General features: G+C 39.4%; 2 protein-coding genes across 4 annotated transcripts in view; one reads left to right on the top strand and one right to left on the bottom strand.

The window, feature by feature from the left end:
- The window catches only part of iqgap2 (IQ motif containing GTPase activating protein 2), a 35,850-nt gene extending 9,138 nt beyond the window's left edge, over nucleotides 1-26,712 (top strand). For all 3 annotated transcript variants that reach the window (XM_005465626.4, XM_019365633.2, XM_019365632.2), the window contains exons 5-39: nucleotides 311-388; nucleotides 1,209-1,285; nucleotides 5,527-5,594; nucleotides 6,362-6,475; nucleotides 6,585-6,763; nucleotides 7,757-7,844; nucleotides 8,071-8,234; nucleotides 8,628-8,715; nucleotides 8,934-9,097; nucleotides 9,225-9,385; nucleotides 10,315-10,439; nucleotides 11,239-11,402; nucleotides 16,007-16,097; nucleotides 16,416-16,583; nucleotides 16,712-16,854; nucleotides 17,004-17,174; nucleotides 17,493-17,576; nucleotides 17,753-17,824; nucleotides 17,913-17,982; nucleotides 18,288-18,496; nucleotides 18,663-18,815; nucleotides 19,205-19,368; nucleotides 19,510-19,734; nucleotides 20,065-20,205; nucleotides 20,702-20,786; nucleotides 20,932-21,164; nucleotides 21,722-21,854; nucleotides 22,683-22,785; nucleotides 22,877-23,018; nucleotides 24,143-24,230; nucleotides 24,379-24,591; nucleotides 24,672-24,832; nucleotides 24,943-25,086; nucleotides 25,765-25,873; nucleotides 26,100-26,712. In XM_005465626.4, coding sequence (XP_005465683.1) covers nucleotides 311-388; nucleotides 1,209-1,285; nucleotides 5,527-5,594; nucleotides 6,362-6,475; nucleotides 6,585-6,763; nucleotides 7,757-7,844; nucleotides 8,071-8,234; nucleotides 8,628-8,715; nucleotides 8,934-9,097; nucleotides 9,225-9,385; nucleotides 10,315-10,439; nucleotides 11,239-11,402; nucleotides 16,007-16,097; nucleotides 16,416-16,583; nucleotides 16,712-16,854; nucleotides 17,004-17,174; nucleotides 17,493-17,576; nucleotides 17,753-17,824; nucleotides 17,913-17,982; nucleotides 18,288-18,496; nucleotides 18,663-18,815; nucleotides 19,205-19,368; nucleotides 19,510-19,734; nucleotides 20,065-20,205; nucleotides 20,702-20,786; nucleotides 20,932-21,164; nucleotides 21,722-21,854; nucleotides 22,683-22,785; nucleotides 22,877-23,018; nucleotides 24,143-24,230; nucleotides 24,379-24,591; nucleotides 24,672-24,832; nucleotides 24,943-25,086; nucleotides 25,765-25,873; nucleotides 26,100-26,213 — 4,686 coding nt within the window. In that variant the 3' untranslated portion in view covers nucleotides 26,214-26,712. The remainder of the gene's footprint in view (nucleotides 1-310; nucleotides 389-1,208; nucleotides 1,286-5,526; nucleotides 5,595-6,361; nucleotides 6,476-6,584; nucleotides 6,764-7,756; nucleotides 7,845-8,070; nucleotides 8,235-8,627; nucleotides 8,716-8,933; nucleotides 9,098-9,224; nucleotides 9,386-10,314; nucleotides 10,440-11,238; nucleotides 11,403-16,006; nucleotides 16,098-16,415; nucleotides 16,584-16,711; nucleotides 16,855-17,003; nucleotides 17,175-17,492; nucleotides 17,577-17,752; nucleotides 17,825-17,912; nucleotides 17,983-18,287; nucleotides 18,497-18,662; nucleotides 18,816-19,204; nucleotides 19,369-19,509; nucleotides 19,735-20,064; nucleotides 20,206-20,701; nucleotides 20,787-20,931; nucleotides 21,165-21,721; nucleotides 21,855-22,682; nucleotides 22,786-22,876; nucleotides 23,019-24,142; nucleotides 24,231-24,378; nucleotides 24,592-24,671; nucleotides 24,833-24,942; nucleotides 25,087-25,764; nucleotides 25,874-26,099) is intronic.
- On the bottom strand, nucleotides 11,688-15,180 carry f2rl2 (coagulation factor II (thrombin) receptor-like 2). Its single transcript, XM_005465625.4, has 2 exons — nucleotides 14,836-15,180; nucleotides 11,688-14,555 (listed from the first exon to the last, which is right to left on the bottom strand). Exons 1-2 carry the CDS (start codon nucleotides 14,897-14,899, stop codon nucleotides 13,534-13,536), a joined length of 1,086 nt encoding a protein of 361 aa, XP_005465682.1. The 5' UTR covers nucleotides 14,900-15,180; the 3' UTR covers nucleotides 11,688-13,533.
- Nucleotides 26,713-26,803: the final 91 nt, after the last annotated feature.

Below are 26,803 nucleotides of genomic sequence, written 5' to 3'. Positions count from 1 at the left end.
ATGAGTGTTTCCAGACGTCCCAGGTACTTCCTGGCAGTTAAAAGCAGTTTTAAACCGGAAAGAGGGAGATGTGACAGGCCAGTGTTGAGGGCTAACTGTAAGCTGTTGCAGCTGTTCTGCTGCTACACTAAAGTATAGATATGTCTGTATTGTTCCATATTATGCTCAGGACTCGATATGAGATTTGGCCATCAGACCAGCTCAGCTGTTCCACATATTTTATGCTTTGTAATAAATCATTAAATATAAATGCTCATTTTTTTTTGCAGTTGATCCCTTTAAATATCTGTGCTTCTGTGGTTATCTTTAGAGTAAAGGACTGCACTTCAGACACACTGACAACACAGTGCAGTGGCTCAGAGCCATGGAGTCAGTGGGCCTCCCTAAGGTAAGGGGCTTGTACAGCCATCACCTTTGGAGACACTTTAAATTCTCTTTCATATTCATCACACTTTAAGTGAAACGATCTGAAATGCAAGAACATGACTGAGAAAATGCTATAACTGAGGTTAACGATGCATAAATGCAGGTTAATGTGATTATGCAATCATTAAACAGGTTTGTTTGTTTGTTTTTTCTTTTTTTTTTTAATAGTAAGAAAGACTCATTAAAAGTTTAGAGTTGAGTTTATTTGAACAGGGAGCTTGTAAGTGCATGATGTAAAAGGGAAAAAGTTTTTATAGAAAGATCCTATTTCCTATTTAACATCAATACATATCTGAACACTGGCTTATGGTTTGTACTTGTTCATATTAGAGATCAGAAACCACCATGGCACCTAATTTTTTACCTCCAGTAAATTATAATGAATATGTAGGAGTAATGCTAGAACAGTATTACTCATATTTTATCACTTTTAACACAACACCAAGGACTGGAAATAAAAACATAAATTGCATCCTGGAAATAAGAATATGGTAAAGTTGTTATCTACTACTGCCTTTTTCTAGTCTCTAGTAATTTTTTTAAAATTACTTGCAGCTATTCCTATCACTTAATTCAATGTTGATTTTAAATGCATCATTCATGTGTTATTATGAAGATAAGACAGACTGGGGTGAGCCCCCCCCCCCACAAAAAACAAACAAACAAACAAACTAAAGAAAATGCAGGAGCGTGTGGTCCTGTTAAATTGTAGCATAATGAAAAGTGTCAAGATCCTGATAAAAGAAGAGTGACTAATACCTGCTGGTGGTTTCTGCTTTCAGATATTCTATCCTGAGACGACAGATGTGTATGATCGCAAAAACATGCCCAAGGTGGTATACTGCATTCATGCTTTGAGGTACGATGGAAAGGATTCCAAAAACAGAAAAGGCTATTTTTCACTTGAATGTCTTCATGCATTTCTGTTTTGACAGCAAAATTGGGCGCTCATCTGTTATCTTCATGTATGTGCAGTGGCTGGGTTCCCCTGGGTGGGTTTTCCTGAAGGATCTACACCTGAATGTTCAGTGTGGTTTCATTTCATGAAATGCAAACCAGCAGACTGAAGTGTTGTCCTTAATGACCTAAAAGCTATGTGGTGTGATCTGCCTGTTAGGGTTTAAACTATGAGCCAGGGTCAGATTAGATACATTTGTCTGTACAATGTTGACTAATTAATGTATGGTGGTTTCTGATAGTGTATATAAAAGATGTGCATAGCTTCCAAAGTGAAAAGCTGATTTAATACAAAAGTGACTTATGCCTGCATTCTTTCTAATTGCCACCAGGGGGCAACTCATCTGGTTGCAAAAAATGTGGAAATTGAGGGTTTCTCATGTGACTACATGTGCACAATTCTGCCTGCCATACTGGACATGATGCAACTACCTGTTGCTAGGAACGTGTGTCTTCTCTGACTGGTTGGTGGTGATTCCTGGAGGTTTCTACCTGTTGATGAATGAAATCAGTTGCAAAAAAGGTGCTGCACCAAAAGTCACCTAGTGATTTCTTTGGATGCTAGCAGATTGCCACCGTTGCCTGTTTTTCTTTTTTTCTTTTTTTCTTTTTTTTTTTTTTCTTTTTTACAAATACTGGCCAACTACAAGCTGGAAATGGAGAGGAATCCCGCTTCATAGTAAAAATTATTCTTGTGGAAATATCTTTGCTTTACCGCTGGTTTAACTTTTAATTGAAAGGGGAACCTTCTCCATTTCCAGTTTGTCGCACTTTTCACTTGCAAGCGAACTATGACTGCTGCATTGTGCTAACAACCAAAGCTATCATAAAGAGGACTTTTCTACATGGTTGAGGAAAACACGTTTTACCCTAGCAACAGGTGGTTGCCAGGACTTTAGCAATCATTTTCTTTCATCGACTGCCTTTAACCTCCAACAACCACTCGCAACCAGTGTTGGGAATTTTTCCCTCATGACCAGTGGTTGCCAGATGGTCATGGATGATCCAACATTGTCAACATGATTGTCACTTGTCCGAAATGGCAGAGAAGTTAATGTCACATGGTTAGTAGTCACATTTTTGCAAAACCTCGATACAAGTCAAATGCTGAGTTGATCCATGACCTCTTTCCGTGGTGTCTTGATGAACTAATGAAAACAACATCATGTTTACTTTAAGTTAAAAGGACAATAAAGCAGGGAATGGATTAGGTTGGGACAACCATGTAACTAACAAGCCACTTTCCTAGCATGCAATAGCGAAGGTCAGAAGTGCACAGCTCAAGGCTTCCAGACAAGATTATGGGTGATGTTATTGTGCCAACTCCATACAATCTATACACCACAGCTGTAGATTATATGGACTTGCTTATTTTTGTATCTACAGACAGAATTTATCGACAGCTCATAAAACTACTATGCTTGTGGTCAGATGTTTACAGATCATCATGATGGGAATGAATATCATGGTCATTTTAGGCTCTTGAGTCCCTTAAACTGTTGTTTTGTTTTGTTTTGTTTTGTTTTTTTTTAAATTTTTTGCCAGGGTGGAATGATTGTACAGAATACATTTTTAATGACTTTAAGAAAAATACGAAACGGGTGCACAAGTTTGAATTGATTTAGGATATTCTCTAATCCATGCCAGGTCAAAAATACATTCACCGATATGTTGTAATAAGTAGTGCTGAAGGTTCAGTTTCTTCTAACTTGACAAAGCCAAGGCCTATTAACTTCATGGTCATGTTTTATACAACTGGTAGCATAAAATAATTTGTCAGCACTCACTGGATTAACGAATACTAAGAACAATGGGAAAGTCCAAGGAACTCGATGAAGATCAAAGAAGGAAAACAGTAGATTTACACAAGTTGGTAAGGTCTCTTGGAGCCATTTCTAAACAACTGCAGTTTCTAAGATCATCAGTTCAAACAACTATATGCGAGTACAAGTTATTTCGATGTGTAACTGATTTGCCAAGAGCTAGAAAAAGACCCAAACTGTCACCGTCAGATGAAAGAAAATTGGTTAGGATGTTAAGTGACAGCCCAGAAACCACCAAGGCTCAAGCCTGCCAAGAACTGGAAAATGCTGGAAAAAACTTGACTGAAAATTGAATATTGGACACAACTGATGATCCAAGATGACAGTGTTTTAGAATGGGTAAAGCAGGCGTTAAACTTCTGGAATGGTCTTCCCAAAGACCCAAGCTCAACCTGATTGAAAATTGTGGACTACACTTGAAAGCCAGGTTCATGCCAGGAAACCATCCATCCATCCATCCATCCATCCATTCGCTTCCGCTTATCCTTTTCAGGGTCGCGGGGGGCGCTGGAGCCTATCCCAGCTGTCATAGGGCGAGAGGCGGGGTACACCCTGGACAGGTCGCCAGTCTGTCGCAGGGCCAACACACAGGGACAGACAACCATTCACACTCACATTCACTCGCACATTCACACCTAGTGACAATTTCGATTATCCATTTAACCTATCCCCAACCAGTTAAAATGAATTTGATCAGTTCTGCTAAGAAGACTGGTCAAATATCCAGCCAGACCCATGCCAGAAGCTTGATGATGGCTACCAAAAGTATCTGGTCATTGTGCAACTTGCCAAGGGACATTTAATCAAATACTAGTGGGGCTGTATGTGTGTATATATTTGTATTTACTTAATTTTCTTTTAGAGAAAATCCAAAATAATTTGACATTTGTTCACACAGTTGTTTTCTAAAGTCATTTAAGATTTAAGCTGTGCAATCATTCCCCCCCTGGAAAACGAACAGTTCAAAAGGCTCATTAAAGAAATAATTAAAATCCCACAAATACCATGATATTCTGACCACAGTGTGTCCATGAAGCTTAACCTCCAATCTATACATCAAAAGCAGAAGCGGTACTTAGTAAATGATATGAAACAGAAACTGGAAAACATCATTTCTACTTTAGTAGGACAATGAGGTTTTGTGTGTTACTTTAGATGTGCCATGCTGTATATATTATCCAGAATCGGTTATTGAGCTATAGGCAGCTATATTCATTCTGTACTATTAGTTGTAGTTTCAGTGTTTAACTTTACTTTTGCTTTCCTGTGAAAGGTTAGTGGTCTTTTTCTGTGGCTTGTGTGTCGCTGTTGGCCCTTGCTTACTTAGTCTAAATGACTTTGACTGAATTGTAGGGTAAATTTGATCTTTCTAAACCATCCAGTCAGCTAAGCACACATTTAGGGAGTGGTTATGGGAGCTGCTTGCCTTGTTTTCTCTGTTGTAGTGTTTTGGTGAGGTCCTTTGAGAATTGGTTTCCTTCCTCCCCTTATGCATACACGTGCTCTTCCTTCCTGCAAATCCAGTTCAAGACCCACAAGTTCCCATTGAATATCATTCCTCCTTGGGTACAAACAATGCTGACCTCATAAGTAGATGTTTTAACTCTTCTCAGAGTGGTAGAGATTTAAAAAAAAAAAAAAAAAAAAAGAGAGAGAGAGAGGAAAAAAAGAGGGAATCCACCAAGCTAGTCAGCTGATCGTCTTTAACCCCTGTGGCTGGTAATCAGCCACCTTCATTAACCCCAGTCAGCTGTTGTTGTGTTTGTATCCCAGACTGAATCAGCTGCCTGCATGTTGAAAAATTACCCTTTGTAAAAGCAGATTTTTAGATGGTCTCTTTCAAACCTCTCTGTGCCAAGGACAGAGTGCATCTTATGTTTACACACGCTGGGACCAAAGGGCAGAACAACCACTAGCTGCTACAGCTCCTTTATTCAGAGCTGTACTGATGCCAGACCTAGCTTAAGTATCTATAATTCATTGCCAGTTATCCAGTACCTGCCGGAAGATGAAAGTTTCATGAAGTTTCCAGTCACCTCCTTGTTAAATTTATCTGCTAGGTAGTCTGAGTCTGCTTAGTGTTGTCACAGTGCTTATTGTAATTTGAGACAGTGCTACCCCCTTGTGGTGTAATTGTGACACTGCAGAGAAGATGATACCGAAGCAATCTTGAAAGAAAAAATAGTGGGTTTTTTTTGTTTTTTTTCATGGTATCATCTACAGTGTTTTGTATTATTGTTTATTTTTTGCACAACTCTTACATCGTGTGTGTGTGTGTGTGTGTGTGTGTGTGTGTGTGTGTGTCTTTTTTTTTTTCCAGCTTGTACTTGTACAAACTGGGAATTGCACCACAGATTCAAGACCTTCTAGGGAAAGTGGACTTCACAGGTAACCATCTACCATATAAATCACCTGAAAGTGAAACATAGCACAAACCTTATAACACACAATATAATTCATACTACATTCATATTATTAAAAACACATTTCCCGCATCACTTTGCACTGCTTGTTAGTCTTCACGTGATGGTACACCACAATACGGTTCCCATGTGTTCTTCGTGTTATAGCAGAATTTTATGACCACTGGTTCATTACCAGAGATCAGGCTCTTATCACTAGTGATGATCATCCACTCAAGTAGTAGGACCATAAATGGAACAATTTATAAATTACAGCTGCCCTAAAAGCAGGACGATGACCTTGAAGGGGAAATTGGATTTAAAAAAAGGGGGGGGGGAGCTATTAGCTTTTTATGGGGCAAGGCCCTGAACTTTTTGATGGCACCTCATGTGTACCCATATTCTCTTGCAAGCAACTGTCATGGTGCTCTAAGAGCAACATGTGTTCATCTTAATTTTCCTCTAACAAAGGACATTTACTCTCCTCATGTATGGTGTGAGGGGTCTGTTGTTCTAATACCACTTGATCATTTTTAACTACTTTTCTGAAGATTATGAAATATTGATTTCAGGGTTTTTTTGCGGATTGATTTTAACAGTCATTGTTAGTGTTTTGATGCCCCATTTAACAGTTATACTGGTTAGAAATTTGTTCCTAACTGTACGTTTGTTTGTTTTTTAATTTATTTATTTTATTCTGATGTGCTGTGTCACAGCTGTTTCTCATGTCAGTAATATTTATGTGTTTTACAGAGGAAGAGATCAGTAACATGAGGAGTGAACTGGAAAAGTATGGCATTCAGATGCCAGCTTTCAGTAAAATTGGAGGTATCCTGGCCAATGAGCTGTCAGTGGATGAAGCTGCCTGTGAGTGATCTTTTAACCTTGATCCACCCAGTTGTTTTTGACTGAAGTAAACAGAGTTATCTGATCTGATATGTGATATCCTCCACTAAATCCATGTTTTTTTCCTTAGTGCATGCTGCTGTGATTGCCATCAATGAAGCTGTTGATAGAGGTCAAGCATCTGTAACAATGGAAGCCCTGAACAATCCTAATGCAATGCTGAGGAACACACACGAACCTCTGGCCCAAGAATATCAGGACACACTGAGCCAGACCAAGTCTCGCAAACGGGATCAGTCCTCAGGGAGGGTGAGAAGACTGACAAACACTTCAGTGATCTCTTGGAGCTTTTTCCTTTTTATTTAGTATCTTAGCTGTAGGGCTTGCTCTACACTGGAGCCTTAATGCTTTAAAATGTAGCTGCATGCTAGAATAGACTGGACTGCTGAGTCATAAAACAAACAGGTCGTGCTGTATCAGAGACTGAGAATAGGCAATTCTGATTGCTTACCAGCATACACTGAGGCAAAGGAATTATGAGTGTTATAAGCACTCATAATAAGGTTTTTACCCTGGGAAAACCTCGTCTTGGGGGGATCCATCAATTTTTTTCTATCCACTGTTCACACCTTGGTTTTAGAGCCACTGTTTGGCTTATATATTTTTTTAATTATTTTTTACATGAAAAAATAAAATAATGCAACTTTCTCATCTTCAACCTTATTAAAACTGTCCTCACCCCTTTAACCTGAACTGACCTTGAACCATGTAAGCAGGTATGATTAAGTTACACCTCTTACTGCTGCTGAGGTTGACATGTTTTCTGTGTTCAGGAGCACACATGCTGACCACAGACAGATTTTAAGAGCTGTTGGTCTGAATGTAGTGTTAGAAATTTCTGAATCATGTGTGTTATTTGAGACATTTTCCAAAGGAATCTAAAGAAGTGTGATATGTATGTGGCAGCTATATTAACTCGAGAACTGCACTGACATCTGAAAATGGTTGCCTGCGCTGATGTGCTCTACAGGCTTTGCCAGCACATTCCAGTGACTGCATTGTAAGCTGTATTTACCTAACGCTCCACGCCATCCAGCACCTCTCCTCCCATTCTCTTTACAAACACTGTGCAAACAGTAGCACTAGCTTTTCTTTTCTTTTTTTTATTTATATTACCACACCAATGTAAATGAGAATGGGAGGCAGTGAATACAACCAGCTAAAAAATAATGCGCTTTGTTTTTTTTTTTAACAATTATATGCATATAATGTGACTAGATTTTCTTTGTCTCCCTCTTTTAGCGGTCCTCAGTTGCTGCTGAAGAAAGAGATGTTTATGAGGAGCTGCTGACTCAACAGGAAATCCAGACATGCATTGATCTGGTCAACAGTAAGAGCTTCCCTATGTTTGCTTTACACACATTCTCACTTAAACACTGTCATGTGTCGCAGATGTTTTTGTCTTTGTGTGAGATGGGCCTTTATGGGTATTAGGTCTAAACATCTGTTAAATCAGATTATGCAGCACAGTTACATAGTTAATCAAAACAATATTAAATTAAAGTTAAAAAAGTTAAAAAGTATCTGTTCACTGTCTTTATTTTTCCTGTCTCCAGCCCAGGAAGCTATAAGGCAGGTGAATCATGCTGTGTCGAACCAGGATAAAGCTGCTCTGCTGGCTGCGCTTAGGCTCAACGCGCTGGCCTTGCTCGGTGTTCAGGAGTCAAACAGCCGGTGGTATCTGGAACATTTTACCAACTACTGTCAGCATAAGTCCAAGGTATACAGAGTCAGAGTTTGTTTGCTCAGTTGTTGGATTTAATTCCAGCAATTTATATATAGTAGAAAATCCATTACTAAATGGATGCACACAATCCTGTTGACGGATGAGGAGCATGTTAAATCTACATTTACACTCACAGACGATCATGTTTCAGACTTGACTTTCACCTCTTTAATAAACAGGTTTTTTTTGTTTTTCGATTTTCTTTGTGGTTTTCTTGTTATCCAAGCATTGTTACAAGTGAGCAATTGTCTGCTTTCACATGAAATATCTAACTCCATCTTCAGATTTAAAAAAATAATCACTCAAAATGCAAAGAAAAATTGGCCATTTTTTTTGATGGGGTCTTTTTGGATATCTGTTTAGTGTACTCTAATTTTTCTTCTTCAGGAAGGTGGAAGGGTCCAGATTCTGGACAAGGAAGAGATTCAGCGAGTTGTCAGCTCCTGCAATGACTGTGCTGAAGCAGAGAAACGAAGTAAGTGGCTTTTGTAACTTCGGGATGTTTACTGATGAGTTAAAAATCAAACTAGCTAATCACCCAAATAAGACTCATGATACATATTTAATATGGGTTCTTAAAGGTCCTTCAGCACATCATGTATAAGGTTGTAAGAAATGCTGTTTTCGTTCATTCGGGAAATTGATTCCAAATTATCATGTAAAGCATGACTTTGTTGTCATTTTCTTAATCAGAACTTGAAGCAGTTACAAGAATCAATACAGCCATTCGCCTGGGCAATGCTTTGGAAACGGTGGAGGAGCTGATGAACCCGGAGGCACAGCTGCCAATTGTCTACCAAACGGCTGCCAACCTCTACCAGGCTGAGCTTTTCAGTTTGCAGCTACAAGGGGGACGGGTGAGGCATGTTTCAGACTTTTACTCTGTGCACATGGATGTTGATGGGTATAGATAAGGTCAGCGATATATACACACACACACACTGCAGGCATCAATTTTCTGATCCAGTATTTTATGTTTTTCAGTCTGGACTGGGCCACGAGGAACTGAGTGTAGCTGTAGAGATGCTGTCAGCTGTGGCAGTGCTGAACGAAGTGCTGGACACCAAAGACCCACAGGCTGTGATTGAGCAGCTAACAGACTCTCCTCTGGGCTTTACCAACATAGACCAAGACAACCTTAACAGGTAAGATAGCTGCAGGATGGATGAGGAAGCAAAAGGAAGTGTTATTGTTAACTCACCTTCTCCCCCAGAGTTCCCATTTAGTTCATCTACTTTAAAGTAGAAAGTAGAGACCATAAAGAAGATTTATTGTGATTTATTGCAGAATGTTTATACAACATGTTAATGATAGTTTTTGTAATGTATAACTGCTTTGCCCAACTTGTTATCAGCATTACTGCTAATAAATAACTCTTTACTTATCTCGGTCACTCTGTGCAGCAGCTAATGGTTAAAAACCTTAATCCCTGGTAGTTAAACCTAACGGTTAAACCTTAGTGTGGTAGTTTTAACCTAATAGCATTTAATTTGTATTATACTAACAAGATCATGCAATATGTGAATTTGTAGTGGTTTAAACATTCACCTAACTACAGAAAGACCCCGGGTTTGATCCTGGGAAGAAACCCAAAATCCCTTTGGTGGTTGTGTGAGGGGGAGAAAAACTAATCTGGCCAGATAAAACTTTTTTCTATATGAAGCTTTTTCGTCTAGTCTGTGAGTTGCTTGGTATATTGAATGCACCACATGAACAAAAATCAGTTTCATGTCTAAAAATGGGTAGCAGGATGGTGTACCTTTTGTCTCCTCTCAAACATTTTTCCTGCTGTACTGTATGACTGTATGACGGGTCACTTATAAGCTTATAAGGTTAACGATTTGTTTCACAAAGTTATCAGTTTATAATACAGACAACACTTGGCTCCACACTGCTGTCTGCTCAGCTGTGGTGCTAAAATGCTAATTGCTGCTAAGCTGCGGTGGGCAGACTGTGTTTTGTTGTTGCTGCAATGTCATAGTTTTTGTTTTTTATTAATTAATTTGACATCCAAACAATTTCTTGTTATGTCATTTGATGTGCTGAAGCTTTTCATAACTCTTCATTTCCTCAGGTATGCTGACATGCTTGTCAAAGAGCGAGCTGAGGCGCTTTCCAAGGGCCAAGAGTTTCTCACCTGGAATGATGTCCAGAAATGCATCGACACCGTGAATGTTCAGGTCCAAGAAGAGCATGAACGTAAGAACATCTTGCTGATTTCCACTTCTGCTTTACATATTATGGCAAGTGTTTCGTCCTGTGCAATTAATCAATTTGTTATGCAGTTTGGAGACTACTGAATTAATCATTAGGTTTCTCCTTGTTTCTTCTCGTACATTGTTTTACAATGTCTGTTCTCTAAAGTTTGCTAGGACATATCTGCACATAACAAAACTAGAACTGGCCACTTAATAAAAGCAGGAGTGTTGATACTTGCTGTATATGTAACTAATACACAAGCATTACCTGGGATTGGTTGTCTTTTGTTGACTAACATAAGGCGACATGTTGTAAGTAGAGAAAGATGAGGCATGTTAGAAGCTCACAGACATGTACAGTTCATACAGACATGTGATAATTACTCATGCCTGCACCGAAACCCGAAGCTGCTGGTGATTCCTTAAAGAGCTTTCGTCTGCTGAAAGAACCATATCAGATATCACACTGAGTCAAGCTACGATATCACACCCAATTTTTAATTTTGAGAATAACAAATGATTAACTGCAAACTGCTCAAACAAAATAATTTATCTCAGGCTCAAAAAGGCCTAAAACTTCACAGTATGTTGAGGTGGACATGATTTAGACGTAAAATTAAATTTTTAAGAACTAAACTCAACCTCTAAGTTTCTTTTAAATTATAAAACAAAAGTTTGATACCTTGGAAAAGTTTTTCTTAGGCATCGTCTTACACTGAAAATTTACTCACATAAATGAAACACAATCTGTGCTCTTAACTTGTCTGAGAGGCTTTTGTTTTTTGGTCCGCCACCTTCAGGAATCATAGCCATAGCTGAGATCAATGAGGCACTAAACTCAGGTGATCATGAGCAGACCCTTGCAGCCCTCCTCCTCCCTACAGCCAAGTTGTCGGGGGTGAACCCAGCCACAGCCAAACACTACCATGATGTCCTTCAAAATACCAAACAACTTCTCTGCAAGGTAGGCGAACATGTCTTTAGTTATTTCGAATTTGGGTCGAAAAATATACTTGCACCAATGTCAAACGTCATTACAGCGGAACGAATCATTATTTTACTTATTTATTCATTTTTTAATTTTTTTTTAATTTTTTTTAAACCTGTCCTGTCCGGCGAGCAGAATCGTGGTCTGAATGCTTTATTGTGGAAAACACATTTACTTTCCTAAGAGGAGCATAGACTGTCTGTAGGCTCCTCTTGTAAATGTTTTTGTTTTATTTATTCATTTTATTTTATTATTCATATTATTATCTGTGTGGGTATTAAGCTGGAGCAGACAGAGGGTGACGCCAGGTTGGTGAAAGATAGAAAAAAGGGTGAAGTAAACGGGCATTTCGGTCTCCAACTCACTAACAAAGCACACATTTAAATGGTATGCAACAACTGAAAGACAAAACAGAGGGAGGCACACAAATATACAGTTTTGCTGTGTATGTGTGTTTGTGAGAGAGGAAGAGAAGGCGAGAGAGGATGTGAGTGTCTGTGTATGAGCGTTTATCATGAAACGTACTTGAAAAATGAGGGTGAGAGACGGCAACAATGCCCCTCCTGAGAGGCAGACAGTCAAAGACCCAGGAGACCCCGGTCGTCCACGGTCCCAATGACAACTGTGCGTCCACTGGTTTCCTCATTCAAATCGACCATTCAATGTTTTGGGGGTTTTTTTTCTACTTTGAACACTAAAAATCTGAATGAATTGAAAGGTTTTATTTTGACCATTTTTTTTAACCATCAGTTGCACATAGAGGTTTTTCATAAATGACTCAGTCTGTGGTCAACAAACAAAAGACATCAAGCAAGAATTCACGAGACAAAATAAAACTGAAATTAAAAAGGTGCTCTTTTGTGCTTATAACACATAAAAATAGTAAAATTAAAATTTTGATGACCTCAAATTACAGAAACAAAAGTCTAGATGGTGACTATAAAAACGACTGACATAGAGCAGTCACAGGTATCACAGCTGGTTTATTTAACGTTTTCTTTGGTGTGTGGGGAGACGCTGACATGTGGAGTTTTAAAAAAGTCTTAATTTTGCAGTGGATAACTTTTCAGCTGGTAGAATAACTTTGTGGTACTGCTACCTTTTGCGGCAAATGTTTACGGCACGTTTTGCAAATTACCGCATTTTGTTCAGCGTCCTCCTCTTGAAATCCAAATGACAGCGAGTCTCATTCCCTCGTTCGTCTGGTAGGATATATACACACATGCTCAGCGCAGTGCGCCAGGTAGAATATTTTCTGTTTGGGAGGGAGGGGGATTAATGATGCTTGTGCAGCGTGAGGGAGGGAAAAAACCTCACAGGGAATTGCATGCAGACAGCTTAATATTGCCATGGCAATTTATAAAGCCATTTTGTACGTGGAAAAACTCCCAATACATCGAGTATATTTGATATATCTCCCACCCTTACTGTGTGGTAATTAAAAATGAGAAACAGATGACAGCACAGCCAGCAAAGCCACGTGAATGGCCCTACCAACTGTGGCCTATGCAGCTCATGTCCCCCCTGAGACGCTACGTGCGTGGGTGATGTGTTATCAGAGAAGCGGAGGGAGGAGAAGGCACGGGATGATGATTAAAATCGGGAGGTAGAGGACTCCCCCTGAAAGGAGCCTGCGAGCAAAGCAGGTTCAGTAAGCACCCCCACTTCCTACATGAATCATTATTTAAACCATGTGTCGTAACTTTGTCTTGTTAGTTTTGTTATACAGCAGTTTTTCATCCTATGTCACTTCTTTACATTAGGTCATATATATCTATCTGAATTGCTCAATCTTGATTTTAAAGTAACGGATATAAGTTTGCAAAAAGTATTGTTGACTTTTGTATAATATTTTCATGAAAAGATGAACAAAACATGATGCATAAAACATGTTTTTAATATACATGGAAACAAATAACACTATGGCCACATTAACAGTTTCTGGTTTTGGATATAACGTGGATAAAGCCTAATGTTAACCCTGTTAAAGCCACAATGTCCGTTCTTCAGTTTTTCCATTTTTTTCCCTTGTGACTTCCTGCTGTATTCCAACAATAGTCCAGTACGGAGGCTTGGGTTTTGTTTTTTTTTGTATACATGTCCAGTATCACGTCATAACTGCTTGTCTCTGAGATATCTCGCGGAGAGAAATAAATTGTAGTTCTGAAGCTGCCGTCTTGGAAATAAGCATACACAGGAAGGGATCAAGACAACTGTGGAAACAGCAGAGACACACAGCTACTCTAAAGTATCCATACAGGCTGTCGTCCCCACCGGAAAACAGGCGGATGTAGTGGGCCATATGCAGGACGCCGCTGGGCAAGAAGCACACCAAGAAGATGCTGAAAACCAGAGTGCTGACTCTGATAAATGGCTTCCAGTCACAAGCACTTTGACCTAGATGGTAAATTACAGCCACATGGGCATAGATACAAAAGAGGAAGGGCGTTATAAAGCCCAGACAGATAAGCATCAACCTATATGGCACCAGATGGGAGTGTGATTTTTCAACTAGGGGAAGTACATCATGACATGTTGTGATCCCCAGCTGGGGGATGTTGTAACTCTGCCTGACAAGGAGCTCAGGCACAACAGCAGCCCCGAACAGGAGCCATATAACCAAGCACGTCCACACCGCCAGTGTTTTCGTAGCAAGCCTCCTGTACAAGAATGGTTTGACCACAGCGAGGTAGCTGTTCAGACTGATGCACGCGATGGTCTGAGCTGAGCAGTAAACATTACCGTAAAACAAAGCCGTAATCAGCCGGCAGGAGGTTTCCCCGAATATCCAGTTGTTCCCATTGAAGTGGTAGTGAACACGCAGCGAAAGGGAAAGCAGGAGCAGCAAGTCAGACAGCGCCAGGTTCAGGTGAAGAACGACTGTGGAAAATGACTGTGCTCTGAGTCGGACTCTGAGAAAGGCCAGAATGTAGCAGTTGGAGGGGATGCCCACCAGCATAGACAGGATGTATGATGAGGGTATGACCCAGGTGCTGAGCACCCCTGTGGTATAGGCTGTCACTGGATCCTCTGGCTTCACATGCAAGTTTGTGCCTGTGTCATTATAGTCGCCCTTAAAGGTCCTTGGATTTACTGTGTTAGGTTGGATTTTGGTCCTGTTTTTGTTTCCTGTAACGGGTAGAAAACAGTTTTTATGTCTTCACACCAACTTTCATGCAAAAAGATTTTTTTTTTTCCTTATTTTGTACCAAAATGTTCTGAAGTTTAAAAAAAAGAAAAAGAAAAAAATGAAGTAAGTTCGGTTTTCTATTTTGTGTCTCTGAGTTGGGAAAAGAGCTTTCCCAGTTGTTGGATACCAAAATGTACTTTTTCTAAAAGGTTTAAGCATTTTTTTATTTTTTTTTGTAAGAGTTATCCTTTTAGTAATGTGTTAACTTAATAAACTTACCATCATGCTGATTGGTCTGCACTGCCATCAAACAAATGAGTAGTCCTGGCATGAGGTCAACCATGTCACCGTTTAGTTGATATCCCAGTATTTCCCAGTTAATTAGGCTTCAGCCCTCTTGGTGTTGCTTCTTGTCAGGAGTTTTCCACCAGTAAAACTTTGAGTTTTGCATCTCTTCAGTGCAGCAGTCGAGCTGATAATGGTGTGAGCTCAAAGCCAGCTTCCTGGCAGTGTATACAGAAGCATGTTTCCTGCCTAGACTTGAAAACTGAATTCCCTGCTGTCTGCGTCAGTCACAGCCCTCTGAATCACTGGAGTGGGGGAAAAAAACTACCTAATGGTTTACAGAGCTGTTTATGTTTGTCCAAGGAGTTTGGTTCATTTAAGAGATTTGACTTTTTTTTTTGCTTTTGTTAAAATGCGATTTAGTGTTTGTCAGCCCAGTGAATTAGATGCTGTTTTTCAGACAACATAAAATGTGTAGCAATCACATCCTGAACGCAGTAAAGGAAGTGAAATGTGTGTTTGAAGATGGTAATTTAGTAAAGTGGTTTTGATGCTTTTGAAGGACTGTGATGTCCTTCTGGCTTACACTATCACATCACACATGTAATATTAACCTCTTATGACACCCTCAATATATGAGGAGTGTGTGAAACATAACTAATGTCTTTACTTTCAGACTGCTACAGTGTTTTGTAAATAGCGACTTCCTTCCTGATGGTCTTGTGGTCAATGATGCACCCCTTGATGTTGTCTAAAATTAGCTTGAGAACAAACATAAGGATCAAGCTGAATAAACATGCTGTGTTTGTTGTGACTTTTGAGCCCATTATAGACTGAGGTCATTGTTTTAAGTGGTGGGCTAGGATATGGTTGCAGGTCATCTTTTTTCAACTTCTTTTCCTTATTTGTCTCGACTGGTTCCTGGCACTGGTTCTCTATAATGCTATCATTATCTCTATTAAATATCTCCAGAATACCAGTTTGACTTTGTGTACATTTACCTTACCTGAAATATTTTCCAAACTTAATATTTTTCACATTATTTCGGTTCGGGGTGTTTTAAATATTTTACAAGCTACTAATAACGCCTTGTGTGAGTGAGTTTGAGTTTGGTTTTTCTTCTGAAGTGAAGAGGAATGATCTTTATTCTTTTTCCTGATCGTAGAGCTCCGGTGATGAATCTGCAGTGCTGTGGCTGGACCAAATCCAAGAGGCCATACTGACAGCCAACCAGGATGAAAAGGAGGCTCTCGCATGTATGTTCTCGTAAAGCCTGATTAATTCTTCAAATTGATCTGTGATTTATTTCCATGAATAACTGTCACATAATGCCTTATAGATGCTGTTATCAAGTGTTTCTTGTTGCTATAGTGAGGCAGACGTAGAAATGAACTATTGAAAAATAAGAATTAAAAATGTCAGTGTAATTCATTTGATGTCTAATTCATTTAATTTATTTTCCTGTGCAGTACTCATTGTGTTCACATTGTACTTTTCCTGTATACTGTTTTATTTGACCCAAAAGTATTGTGAAGCTGACACCAGTGGTTTATCTTTTTGCTTTGCATTGCTAGTGTCTGGAGCAGTAGCTCATATTAACAGGACAGTGAATGAGGGGGACTCCCAGAATACACTGGAGGCTTTGCAGGCTCCCAGTGTAGGGCTGAGAGCAGTTCTTCCTGAATGTGCTGACACGTACCAAGATGACCTTTCACAGAAACAAAGAGACGGTGCTGCCGAAGGTAACAGGATTTACATCTGTGGGACAGCAAGTGTGCTTTCTGTTCAAGAAACTCCAGTGAGAAGTCGAGAATTTGTGTCAGATTTACACCAGCAGACTTTTTAAAAAGCACTTTCTGCTTTCCTCCAGGCAGCACTGATGGTGTGTGGGTAAAACACTGCATCAAGGACAAATATGACTATTTCTATAACCTGGAAACTGAAGAGGGCACCTGGGAGGAGCCTGAAGGGTTTGAACAGAAGAGTGGACATCTCAGTAAAGAAGAAATCCAGGTACTACCCCTTCATTATAAAGCTTTATTCACATTTCCCATTGATTGGGCTGATTTCATTTTTAGCTTAACAGTAGTTTCATTGAGATTTGTTTATACTTGGATTGCATCTAAACAAACAATTTTCACTCTGCTTGGTTTTTCCCTCAGAATGTGGTGACCTGTGTGACTGCAGAGTATAACAGGGAACAGCTATGGCTGGCCAATGAGTCCTTTGTGACCAAGCTGCAGGCGAGAGTCAGAGGCTACCTGGTCAGGAAGAAGCACGCCCAGAGAATGGAGTATCTGCATCAGCAAGAACCACATGTTATAAAACTGCAGGTAGCTTATAGAACCTCTATAAAGTGTACTATAGTCAAATATTCCTCATTGATTCTGGATGTCTAGGACTTATTCAAGCACAAACAAATCATAAGCAGAGGTAGCTATATATTGACATTAAATTACAACCACTGTACTGACTGCATATCGTTGGTTGCATCTTCTTAGAAGACAAACCAACAATGACAACAATGTCTTTAGAAAACTGATGGGAGTATTGCTACATGTCTAAGCTTCATAAAGTGATTTGTGGTGAAGCTGATGTCGAACTTGTTGTTGCTTGTACATGTTTGTCTCAATCTTTCCTTTTTTTTGCAGGCTTGTTGGAAAGGTTACAAACAGAGGAAAGTATATAAAGAGAGGATGAATTTGCTTCAGAAAAATGTTGCTTCTATTGTCAAGGTGATGAATTATTTTTATTATGAATGACAGACTGAAACAGGAGAATATTAATTGGGATTTTTAACACTTATTAATTAACCTTTGAATAACATTAGCAACATAGCTGCTGCATCAAACGCCTGTTTTTTTTTTTGTTTTGTTTTTTTTAAACTGTTTAAATACTTTATTTTATTTAGATCCAGTCTTTTGTAAAGATGTGGAAAGCAAAACGTGAATACAATCAGAGGCAACAGTTCTTCAAAGATCATGTGAGTAGTACTTCATCGGCATTACTCAGGTGCAGGATTTGGGTTTGTTTTCATGCATCCTAAAACTCTGATTTATTTTTGTGTTTAGGAAAAAGAAATTGTGAAAATCCAAGCTTTTCTAAAGGCCAACAAAGCCAGAGAGGACTACAGGACGCTAAGTGAGTCATAAAGAATTTAGATCTGCGTTTGAATATGAAATTATGGTCTTAATTGTTTCGCCAATTTTAGAGGATTGCAACTTATAGCGAGTCACAAATTTTTTGAACAACCACATTATTTGCAATTTTCTTCCCCCAATTTTTCCTCACAGTAAATCTAAAAATATTGTTCAGTTCTGATGATAATATATAATATGAAAAATACTGTCTGTGCTGGTCAGCTGTAATATAAATACAGAACGTGATGAAGGCTAAACTTGCAAATTGCATCTGTTGCCGACTTTCTTTTTTGCACCAAATCTCAGCTGGAGCCAAGGATCCTCCTCTGTCAGTGGTGCGTAAGTTTGTCCACTTGTTGGAGCAGAGCCCTCTGGATCTACAGGAAGAGCAGGAAGTGACACGGCTTCGGGAGGAAGTAGTCACAAAGATTCGCTCCAATCAACAGATGGAGAAAGACTTGAACCTAATGGATATAAAGATTGGACTGCTAGTGAAGAACAGGATCACTCTGCAGGTTGCCGCCGCCTCTAATTAATATGTGACAGGAAAACAGAAAGTTAATAAAATGGGTTGAAATCACTTATAGTTTGAGTAAAATGTTGTTGATACTAAAATCTAAGGAAGTTTCTTTATTTATTATCCAGCCAAACTCCTATTTAACTTTTTGTTTCTTTGAAAAGGATGTCGTGTCCCATAATAAGAAAATGAAGAGCAAGAAAAGTAAGGCGAGTAAAGATGACCCGATGGCAGGAGACAGACTCGGTATTAAGGGCCTGAGTAAAGGCAAAAGACGGAAACTCGAGGCCTACCAACATCTTTTTTATCTACTACAGGTATGAAAAATGTGTCTGATTTCTTTTCCAATCACCGAGTGCCTGATATAAAACCAGTCTTGGCATTTCTACTGAAAAAGACTCAAAATACTGCTGGTCCCAAAGTTATTTGGAAGATATTTGTAGATAATTCGTCCACCGCGTTTTTTTTTGTTTTTTTGTTTTTTTTTTTTTAATTTTCTGAAGAAGTTTGTCCAATTTCCACTACATTTGGTTCTAAAGTCAGCTGAAATGCAGGCTGGTTTTCAATAGACAGTAAAGGAGAACTTCAGTGTCACCAAACCATTGGAAAAGAAGCATTACTCTGCCTCATCAACTTTAAATGAACTCATTCGGTGTCACTTCTAGTCGCCTAACACTGTGCTTGCTTTCTCTTCCATTCTCTTTAGACCAACCCATCTTACCTGGCTAAGCTGATCTTCCAGATGCCCCAAAACAAGTCCACCAAGTTTATGGACACTGTGATCTTCACACTGTACAACTATGCCTCTAACCAGAGAGAGGAATACCTGCTGCTCAAACTCTTCAAGACTGCTCTAGAAGAGGAAATCAAGTGAGTATTGTGACTCTATATAATACTATACCATGAAAGTTCACTGTACCTATTTTATACTTATTTTACTCAACTATAACCTACTACTAACTGTAAACGAGTGTCTATGAAGTCCTTTACCATCTTCTCTGCGTGTCTCAGTTCCAAGGTGGACCAGATCCAGGACATAGTGACAGGCAATCCAACAGTTATCAAGATGGTGGTGAGCTTCAACAGAGGTGCACGTGGTCACAACACCCTCAGACAGCTGTTGGCTCCAGTCATCAAAGATATCATTGAGGACAAGAGCTTAGGCCTCAACACCAACCCTGTTGAAGTCTACAAAGCCTGGGTCAACCAGCTGGAAAGTGCTACTGGAGAGGCCAGGTAAGGAGAATACTGCCAGCATAGTTAGTTACGTCTGGCTTTTTGCACTTAAATATTTCAGATATCTAACAAATTTTATTATGAGACAAAAGTAAGCAGAGTAAAAACAAATAACTTTGTTTCTCAGCTGTTTATTTAGTTCATGTGCTTATTTTTTATTTATTTTTTTTTTTTTACTCATCTTGAAATTTCAGCTTTCTGAAGAGAATTTTTAAATGGCTTGTTATCCTAATTTAATTTTGAATTAGCCAGAGGTGTCCAGCATTTAAAATTCAGGTCAGAAAGCTTAAAGCAGTGAACCTTACACATGCATCTTCTGCTGCCCCTTAGCAAGCTGCCTTACGAAGTGACTCCTGAGCAGGCCATGTCACATGAGGAAGTACGCAACAGGCTGCAGGCTTCCAGTCAGGCACTGCGTTCGGCTACAGATAAGGTCCTGAACTCCATTGTGTCCTCACTGGATAATCTCCCGTAAGTCTTAGGAGCTGTTAATGTCAAAGTCCAATTTCCTTTGTCTGCTCTGACTTTCCCTGGTTAAGTTCCCTGTATTTTTGTATTGTATTAAACTGTTTAAATGTTTTCTTTCATGCCATGATTTTTATTTGTAGTGTATTTTCTGGTCTCTTATTAAGTGTTTGTCGTTCAGTTTTGCTATGATGCAAGCGCTCATCTGGCCAGTTGTTTGTGCTTTGTGTGACATGAGTCCTACCATAGTAACCCAGTTTTGTGCCTCATCGATCTTCACAGTCTAGAGTCAGTAGACCACTAGATGGAGCTGTTATGCAATTTAAAATCTTAAAGGTTAAGGTACATACTGAAGACACTGAAAGCCATCAATACTTGCAGTCATTAATGCAGATATTGATACATCAGATGCATTCCTTATCACGAGCTTGTTTTTGCCATGTAGTATGTGAATGCATGTTTGTGCTTCATGTCCCATCAATGCTTTGTGTTTTGCATGTAGTTATGGCATGAGATACATAGCTAAAGTTCTGAAGAACAGCCTACATGAAAAGTTTCCAGATGCCTCAGAGGATGAGCTGTTGAAGGTATCAGATGTCTAAATATATACATATATATGGTGTGTGTGTTTGTTTGTTTGTTTTTCATAGTCATGCATGGTCTTCTCTATAGGTTTTATTATTGTGATCCTGCTGAGGTAAGAGAAAATAATACCTTCTTTTAAAATGTCAGATTGTAGGTAACCTGCTGTATTACCGCTACATGAACCCAGCCATTGTGGCCCCAGATGGCTTTGACATCATTGACCTGTCAGCAGGAGGGCAGCTCCACCAAGACCAGCGGCGTAATCTGGGATCAGTGGCAAAGATGCTGCAGCACGCTGCTGCCAAGAATGTGTTTGAGGGCGAGAATGCACACATGACGCCCATGAACAGCTACATATCACAGACGTATGAGAAGTTTAGGTAAGGAGCGGAATACACGGCACAAATCTGTACTCTGATTTGTCTATGGAGATAATTTAGTTTTGGCCAATGCAGAGCACTGATAATACGGTAAGCTTTTCATCCAAAACAACATGATAAAAGTGTGATGGAGGAAGAACCAGTTTCTTTCCGATAACAAAGAATGGTAAACCCTGGAGATGAACATGTTTGGCCGCGTTAAGCTGACATGGTGGAAGTAGAGGGAATCCTGGCAGCAGAAGCCAGCCCACTGTGCCGTGTCAGCAGTTCGGACATGCGTGTCCACAAAATCAACCAAATTCCAGACTGACTAGAGCAAACTAAATGGGAGCGGCTGGGCGGCTATGTGCTGTTATCTGCCTCACTTTGTGTTTGACTCATCATTCCTGAAAATCCCAATAAATCTCAGTCCATTTACTGGAAAAGGTCAATATGAACTGCTAACCTTGCTGAGGAAGACAATACAGAGCACTTCACAGGAAGTTGAGCAATTTTGAGTTTCTGTGGGATTCATGTTCATGCTCTGAAAGAACTACTAACAGCTGATTTCTGTCCAGGTTATTTTTCCAGTCGGCGTGTGATGTCCCTGAACCAGAGGAGAAGTTTAACATTGACGAATACTCGGATATGGTGAACTTAAGCAAACCCATCATCTACATATCAATCGAGGAGATCATCAATACACACTCGGTAAACCAAAGCAAAATGATAAAGATTCTTCCTGCTGCTCCTGAGGATATAATTAAACTTTACATGATTCATACTTAAATGACTTGCCCTGTCTCTCCATGCCCCTGTCTTGCATGCTTGTACATGCTACAAACTGTTATTGGAAACAGACATTCTTACTGTTGCTGCTACTAGAAAATATATTATTGAGATTACATTGATATTAGATCTAGCAGAGGTTTATATTTTGCTCCGAGCAAGTAAAGTTTGAAGGTTTCTTCTTTAATCTTCTTCTTTTTCTCTCTGCGTTACTAGTTTTTAGAATATGTTATATGTACGTTATGTCCCTTTATTATTGTCACCACTTGACATCCTGTTTCTTTCGTTATGTTTCCAGAACACTTCCTTGCAAAGGGGGTTAGTATTGAGGATGTCAGTAGGTTCTGGCCAGCTGTGTCTTTTTGCCATCTGTTGTAAATGGAAATGACTTTCCTGTTAAATTTGACAGATGTTCCCTAAAATTTTGATTCGTACACCGAGGTAGTTCCTGTGTGTTAAATATATGAAGAAAAACAAAATCCCAGCTGAAAAGGGGACAGGGTTTTTACCTACAAATAAATATACTAGCTGGATGTTGGAAACCAAACACACAATTTCATACTTGTGGTATGTATTAAGGCGCTGACTGTAATAAAATTTAGTAAGAGGCCGTTTAAAAGCTGTTTGCTATATCCTGCTTCTGCTCTCCGCTTATCTATCAAGCATCATCTCAAAATGTTTAATATGTTCAATGACTAATTTTATGTGAACACTTTAACTTTCGATGTGACTGTGTGTGTGTTTGTGCAGCTGCTTTTGGAACATCTGGACGCCATCTCTCCAGAACGCAATGACTTGCTGCATGAGCTGCTACAGGACCTCGGAGACGTCCCTGATGTAGAGGCATTGCTCGGTACGCTCAAGTAAACTTGTATTTTGATTAATCACAAGTTAGTCACAGGTTGACTGAAATCTGTACTGCTTTTTTTTTTTTTTTTTCCCAGGTGAAGGAGCTGTTGACCCAAATGATCCAAACAGGGAGAGTGCTCTGAGTCAGCTGGCGAAGACTGAGATCTCCCTCACTCTAACCAGCAAGTTTGAGCTGCTGGAAGGAGATGACAGAGACTTAAAAACCCTCAGTACAAAGTAAGGTTGTCACTGGAGGATGCTGAGACAGAAATTGTGTGTGTCCTGTAACAGACTTTAATCCTTAGGCTTTAGGTGTTTAGCCCTGTAATGGGTATTTAAAGCAAAACTTTGATGCTGAATTACACTCATTCAGAAATCTTCAACATAGAGTTTGGTGTTGCTATATGATGCACTGCACTTAACCCTTCTTGACACATTGTGCGTTTCTTTGTGGCTATCTTTCAGTTGCATATCTTTGCTGTCTTTCCTGCTCTTCTATCATTTCCTGTTCCAAAGGAAGGCGTTTCGTGGTCTGGCTTATCTTGCCTTGAATGCATTGTTGGTTTTGTCCTTATTCTCGGACACAGTTCACAGCTTGTGCAACAAATGATAGTCCAGACATTTAAAATAAACATTGCAAATGTGTCTGAATTTGTTTGGTTTTTTTTTTTTAAAAAGTTGAACATACCCTGCTAACAATGCTGTGAAAGTCAGTTATAAGACTCAAGCTCCTTGGGATAATATACAGTATATAATTTTTTAATTTTAATTGTTTTGAAGGCGATTAACATTCTGTCCTGTATTGAGCATTCATCTTACATAACTCTCAAATCTTTCTCTGCGCTTGGCATCAGTTCAGTTCAGTTTTATTCATTTAGCACCAAATTTCAACTACAGCCACTTCAATGTGCCTGCAGTGTCGGAGAGAAAACTCCAATAATCAGACGGCCATAAATAACCAAGTACTTGGTGACAGTGGGAAGGAAAAACTCCCTTTTAAGATCAGGGAGGGGCCGCCATCTGCCGCTGGAGAAGACACAAAAGTCATGCTGTGGGAGGGAGCCAAGGTTTAATAATAACTAATGATTAAATGCAGAGTGGTGTATCAACACACAGGGTGTGAAAAGCCCCCCAACTTGATGATACATTTTTAAAGTGTTAGCATGTTAGCTAGCGCAGTAGGTGTGAGCAAAATGTGGGTGTGTGCTCTAGGGATATTTATTAGTTCTGTACTTGGTGGTAACTGATGTTACACTAATTTGTAACCCAACACATAAGCTCAAATTTGTGGCTTTGGTGACGTGAAATAAAACAAAAGAAGCTAATGTGTCACATTTGATCTTTGTGTGTGTGCACCTCAGGACAAAAAAGCTGATTGTGGATGTGATTCGGATCCAACCTGGAGAGACTTTACCTGAAATTCTTGAGACTCCAGCCACTGCAGCACAGGTGATCTACATTTCTCAGCTTGTTTTTCCTCTACATATACCTGCCAGCTACTTTCATTCATCAAAGGAGCATATGCATTTGATTAATTTTTTTCTTTGCCTCTCAGTGTAATTAATTCTGTTACTTCATATATGATTTATTCCTTAAGGAGTCAGAGCATACTAGGATTGTTGAGCGCAGGGCAGTCCAGGATGCTCAGACACCAGAGGGTCTGAAGAGCAGCCCAGCGTTTTTGGAGGACATCCAGTTACCGCTCGAGCAGAAGAAGAGGAAGATTATCAGGAACCTTCGTAACCTGGAGCAGGCTGGCCTTGCTACTGCAAGTAACAAATACCAGGACCTCATCAACGAAATATCAAAGGTTCATAAGCAGCTCTTTTTCTCAGCTAAAGATGCAGACCCGCGTTCTGTATTTGTGAAGCTAAAATGTGTATTTGACAGGACATCCGATACCAAAGGCGCTACAGACAGAGGAGGAAGGCCGAGCTCGTGAAGCTCCAGCAGACTCTGACTGCCCTTAACTCAAAAACAGCCTTCTACCAGGACCAGATGAACTACTATGATGCCTACATCAAGACTTGCCTGGATAACCTAAACAGGAAGTGAGTTGTATCCTAATTTATAACAAACCTCATTAGGGTAAAGACTTGATGGATGATTTTAACTTGTGATTCAATGGTAACACGTCCCTTGGTATGTTTGTGTGGTCCAGGAATTCACGCAGATCTATAAAACTGGATGGGAAAGGGGATGATAAGGGCAGTAAGAAGTGGAAGCCCCAGTCTCTGAAGTACACTGCAGCCAAACTGCATGAGAAGGGAGTCATCCTGGAGATAGAGGGACTGCAGACAAACCAGTGAGTTCAGTTCTTCACCCATTCTGTCGAAAAAGGCTTGGTACCAACATCCTTCTTACATATCATTACATGTCATTTTACATCGAAGAAGCTGTGAAACACTTTTAGTGTTTTTATTTAAACATTTTACATTTATCATTTGTTCAGTCACATCTTGGTTATTTGTCTGTTCACGTACCTTACAGTAAACTTGGCTTGATATACAAAAGTTTCGCTTTCCCAACACCAGATGCTTTTTGGTGCTTGATTTCATGTTATTTGTCATTATACAAGCAGAGCTGTAACAACAGTGCAGAGATGGCTCTATGAGTGCATTTGATAAAGTGCTTAAGAGCCAGAGAGGCAATAGTTTAACAGATTTACAGTTCGGGAAAGGAAAAACAAATGTTAAAGTGCAAGCCCTGAGACACCCGTACTGTTTCCCCCCGTGAGACCATCAAACAGACTATTGTGAGTGGGGTCATGGGTGATGTTATCCAGATGCTATATTTTAAATAGCAGCAGAGCAGCTGTGTATAAAGTGGCAAAAAGTTTTGACTAAAACATTTAGACTAAACAACTAATGATATGGAGTTCAAACATCTGTTTAGAGCTTCTCCAACAATTCAGCTATAATTTCAAACAGACTCGTGTCCTCTCACACATCCTGTGTTCACTTTTGGTTTTCTTATCTCTCAGGTTCAAAAATGTCATGTTCGACATTTCACCCACTGAGGAAGTTGGAGACTTTGAGGTGAAAGCCAAGTTTATGGGGGTCGAGATGGAAAAAGTCCAGCTTCATTTCCAGGTAAACATTTCCCTTTAGAAAACTCACTCGTCAACACTTAATCCTGGTGACAAATGGTTGAATTTCCTTTTCTTCTCTATGGACTACTGGCAGGAATAGTCATGGAAATAAGTCAGCACAGTACGAGCCTGACTTAAGAAAGAACTTAGTGATGTATTTTATTGTGATATAATTTGTAGCGTATTTGCAGCATCAGCGCATTAACAAGTCTGTTTGATGTTGGCAGGATCTCCTTCAGCTGCAGTATGAAGGCGTGGCGGTCATGAAGATGTTCGACAAAGCCAAAGTGAATGTCAATTTACTCATCTTCCTCCTGAACAAGAAGTTCTATGGAAAATAAAGGAGAGAAAAAACAGAGTTGGGAGAAACCTGGTTGTGCCTTTGGACTGTACCGAGTTTGCTGAACAGCACAAAACGTCACGCGGTGCCGTGGTTTGTTTCTTCTGCCTATAATTTGATGGATCGCACCAAAATGAAACTTTATCGTCCACTTTGTGTACCTATATATTTTTTTCTTTCCCACGTGGTGATTGTAAATGTAATGTATTTTGAAGAATTAAATTGTGATGTTCACGTTTCTTGTCCAAAAGAGAGAAGTTTGATGGAAATATCAGACGAACCAGTACGGTCTTATTTCAGAAACTGGAGCTGCGCAGCCTGCATGGCTGTATGAAATAATATAGTGCCTTTTAATGAAAGAATTTAAAGACACGTGTTTTTAATTAATAAACATTTGAACATTTTAAAAGCTATATGTGATGTATTTTTATATGTTGTTGTTGCTATAGAATTGAGGTCTAATGCTTAAACAATATTCATAATAAATTGCACATCCCAAACCTTTTCTCCTTAATATTATCATTATTATTATTATTGTTATTATTATTATGGGTAGTAGTTGTTTTGGTGCTTTTGTCATGCATCCATTTT

The sequence above is a fragment of the Oreochromis niloticus genome, linkage group LG12, assembly GCF_001858045.2.
Source record: "Oreochromis niloticus isolate F11D_XX linkage group LG12, O_niloticus_UMD_NMBU, whole genome shotgun sequence".
Taxonomy (NCBI): Eukaryota; Metazoa; Chordata; class Actinopteri; order Cichliformes; family Cichlidae; genus Oreochromis; species Oreochromis niloticus.
Note: the sequence above shows the minus strand (reverse complement) of the source record. Positions and strands in the feature narration are given on the sequence as shown.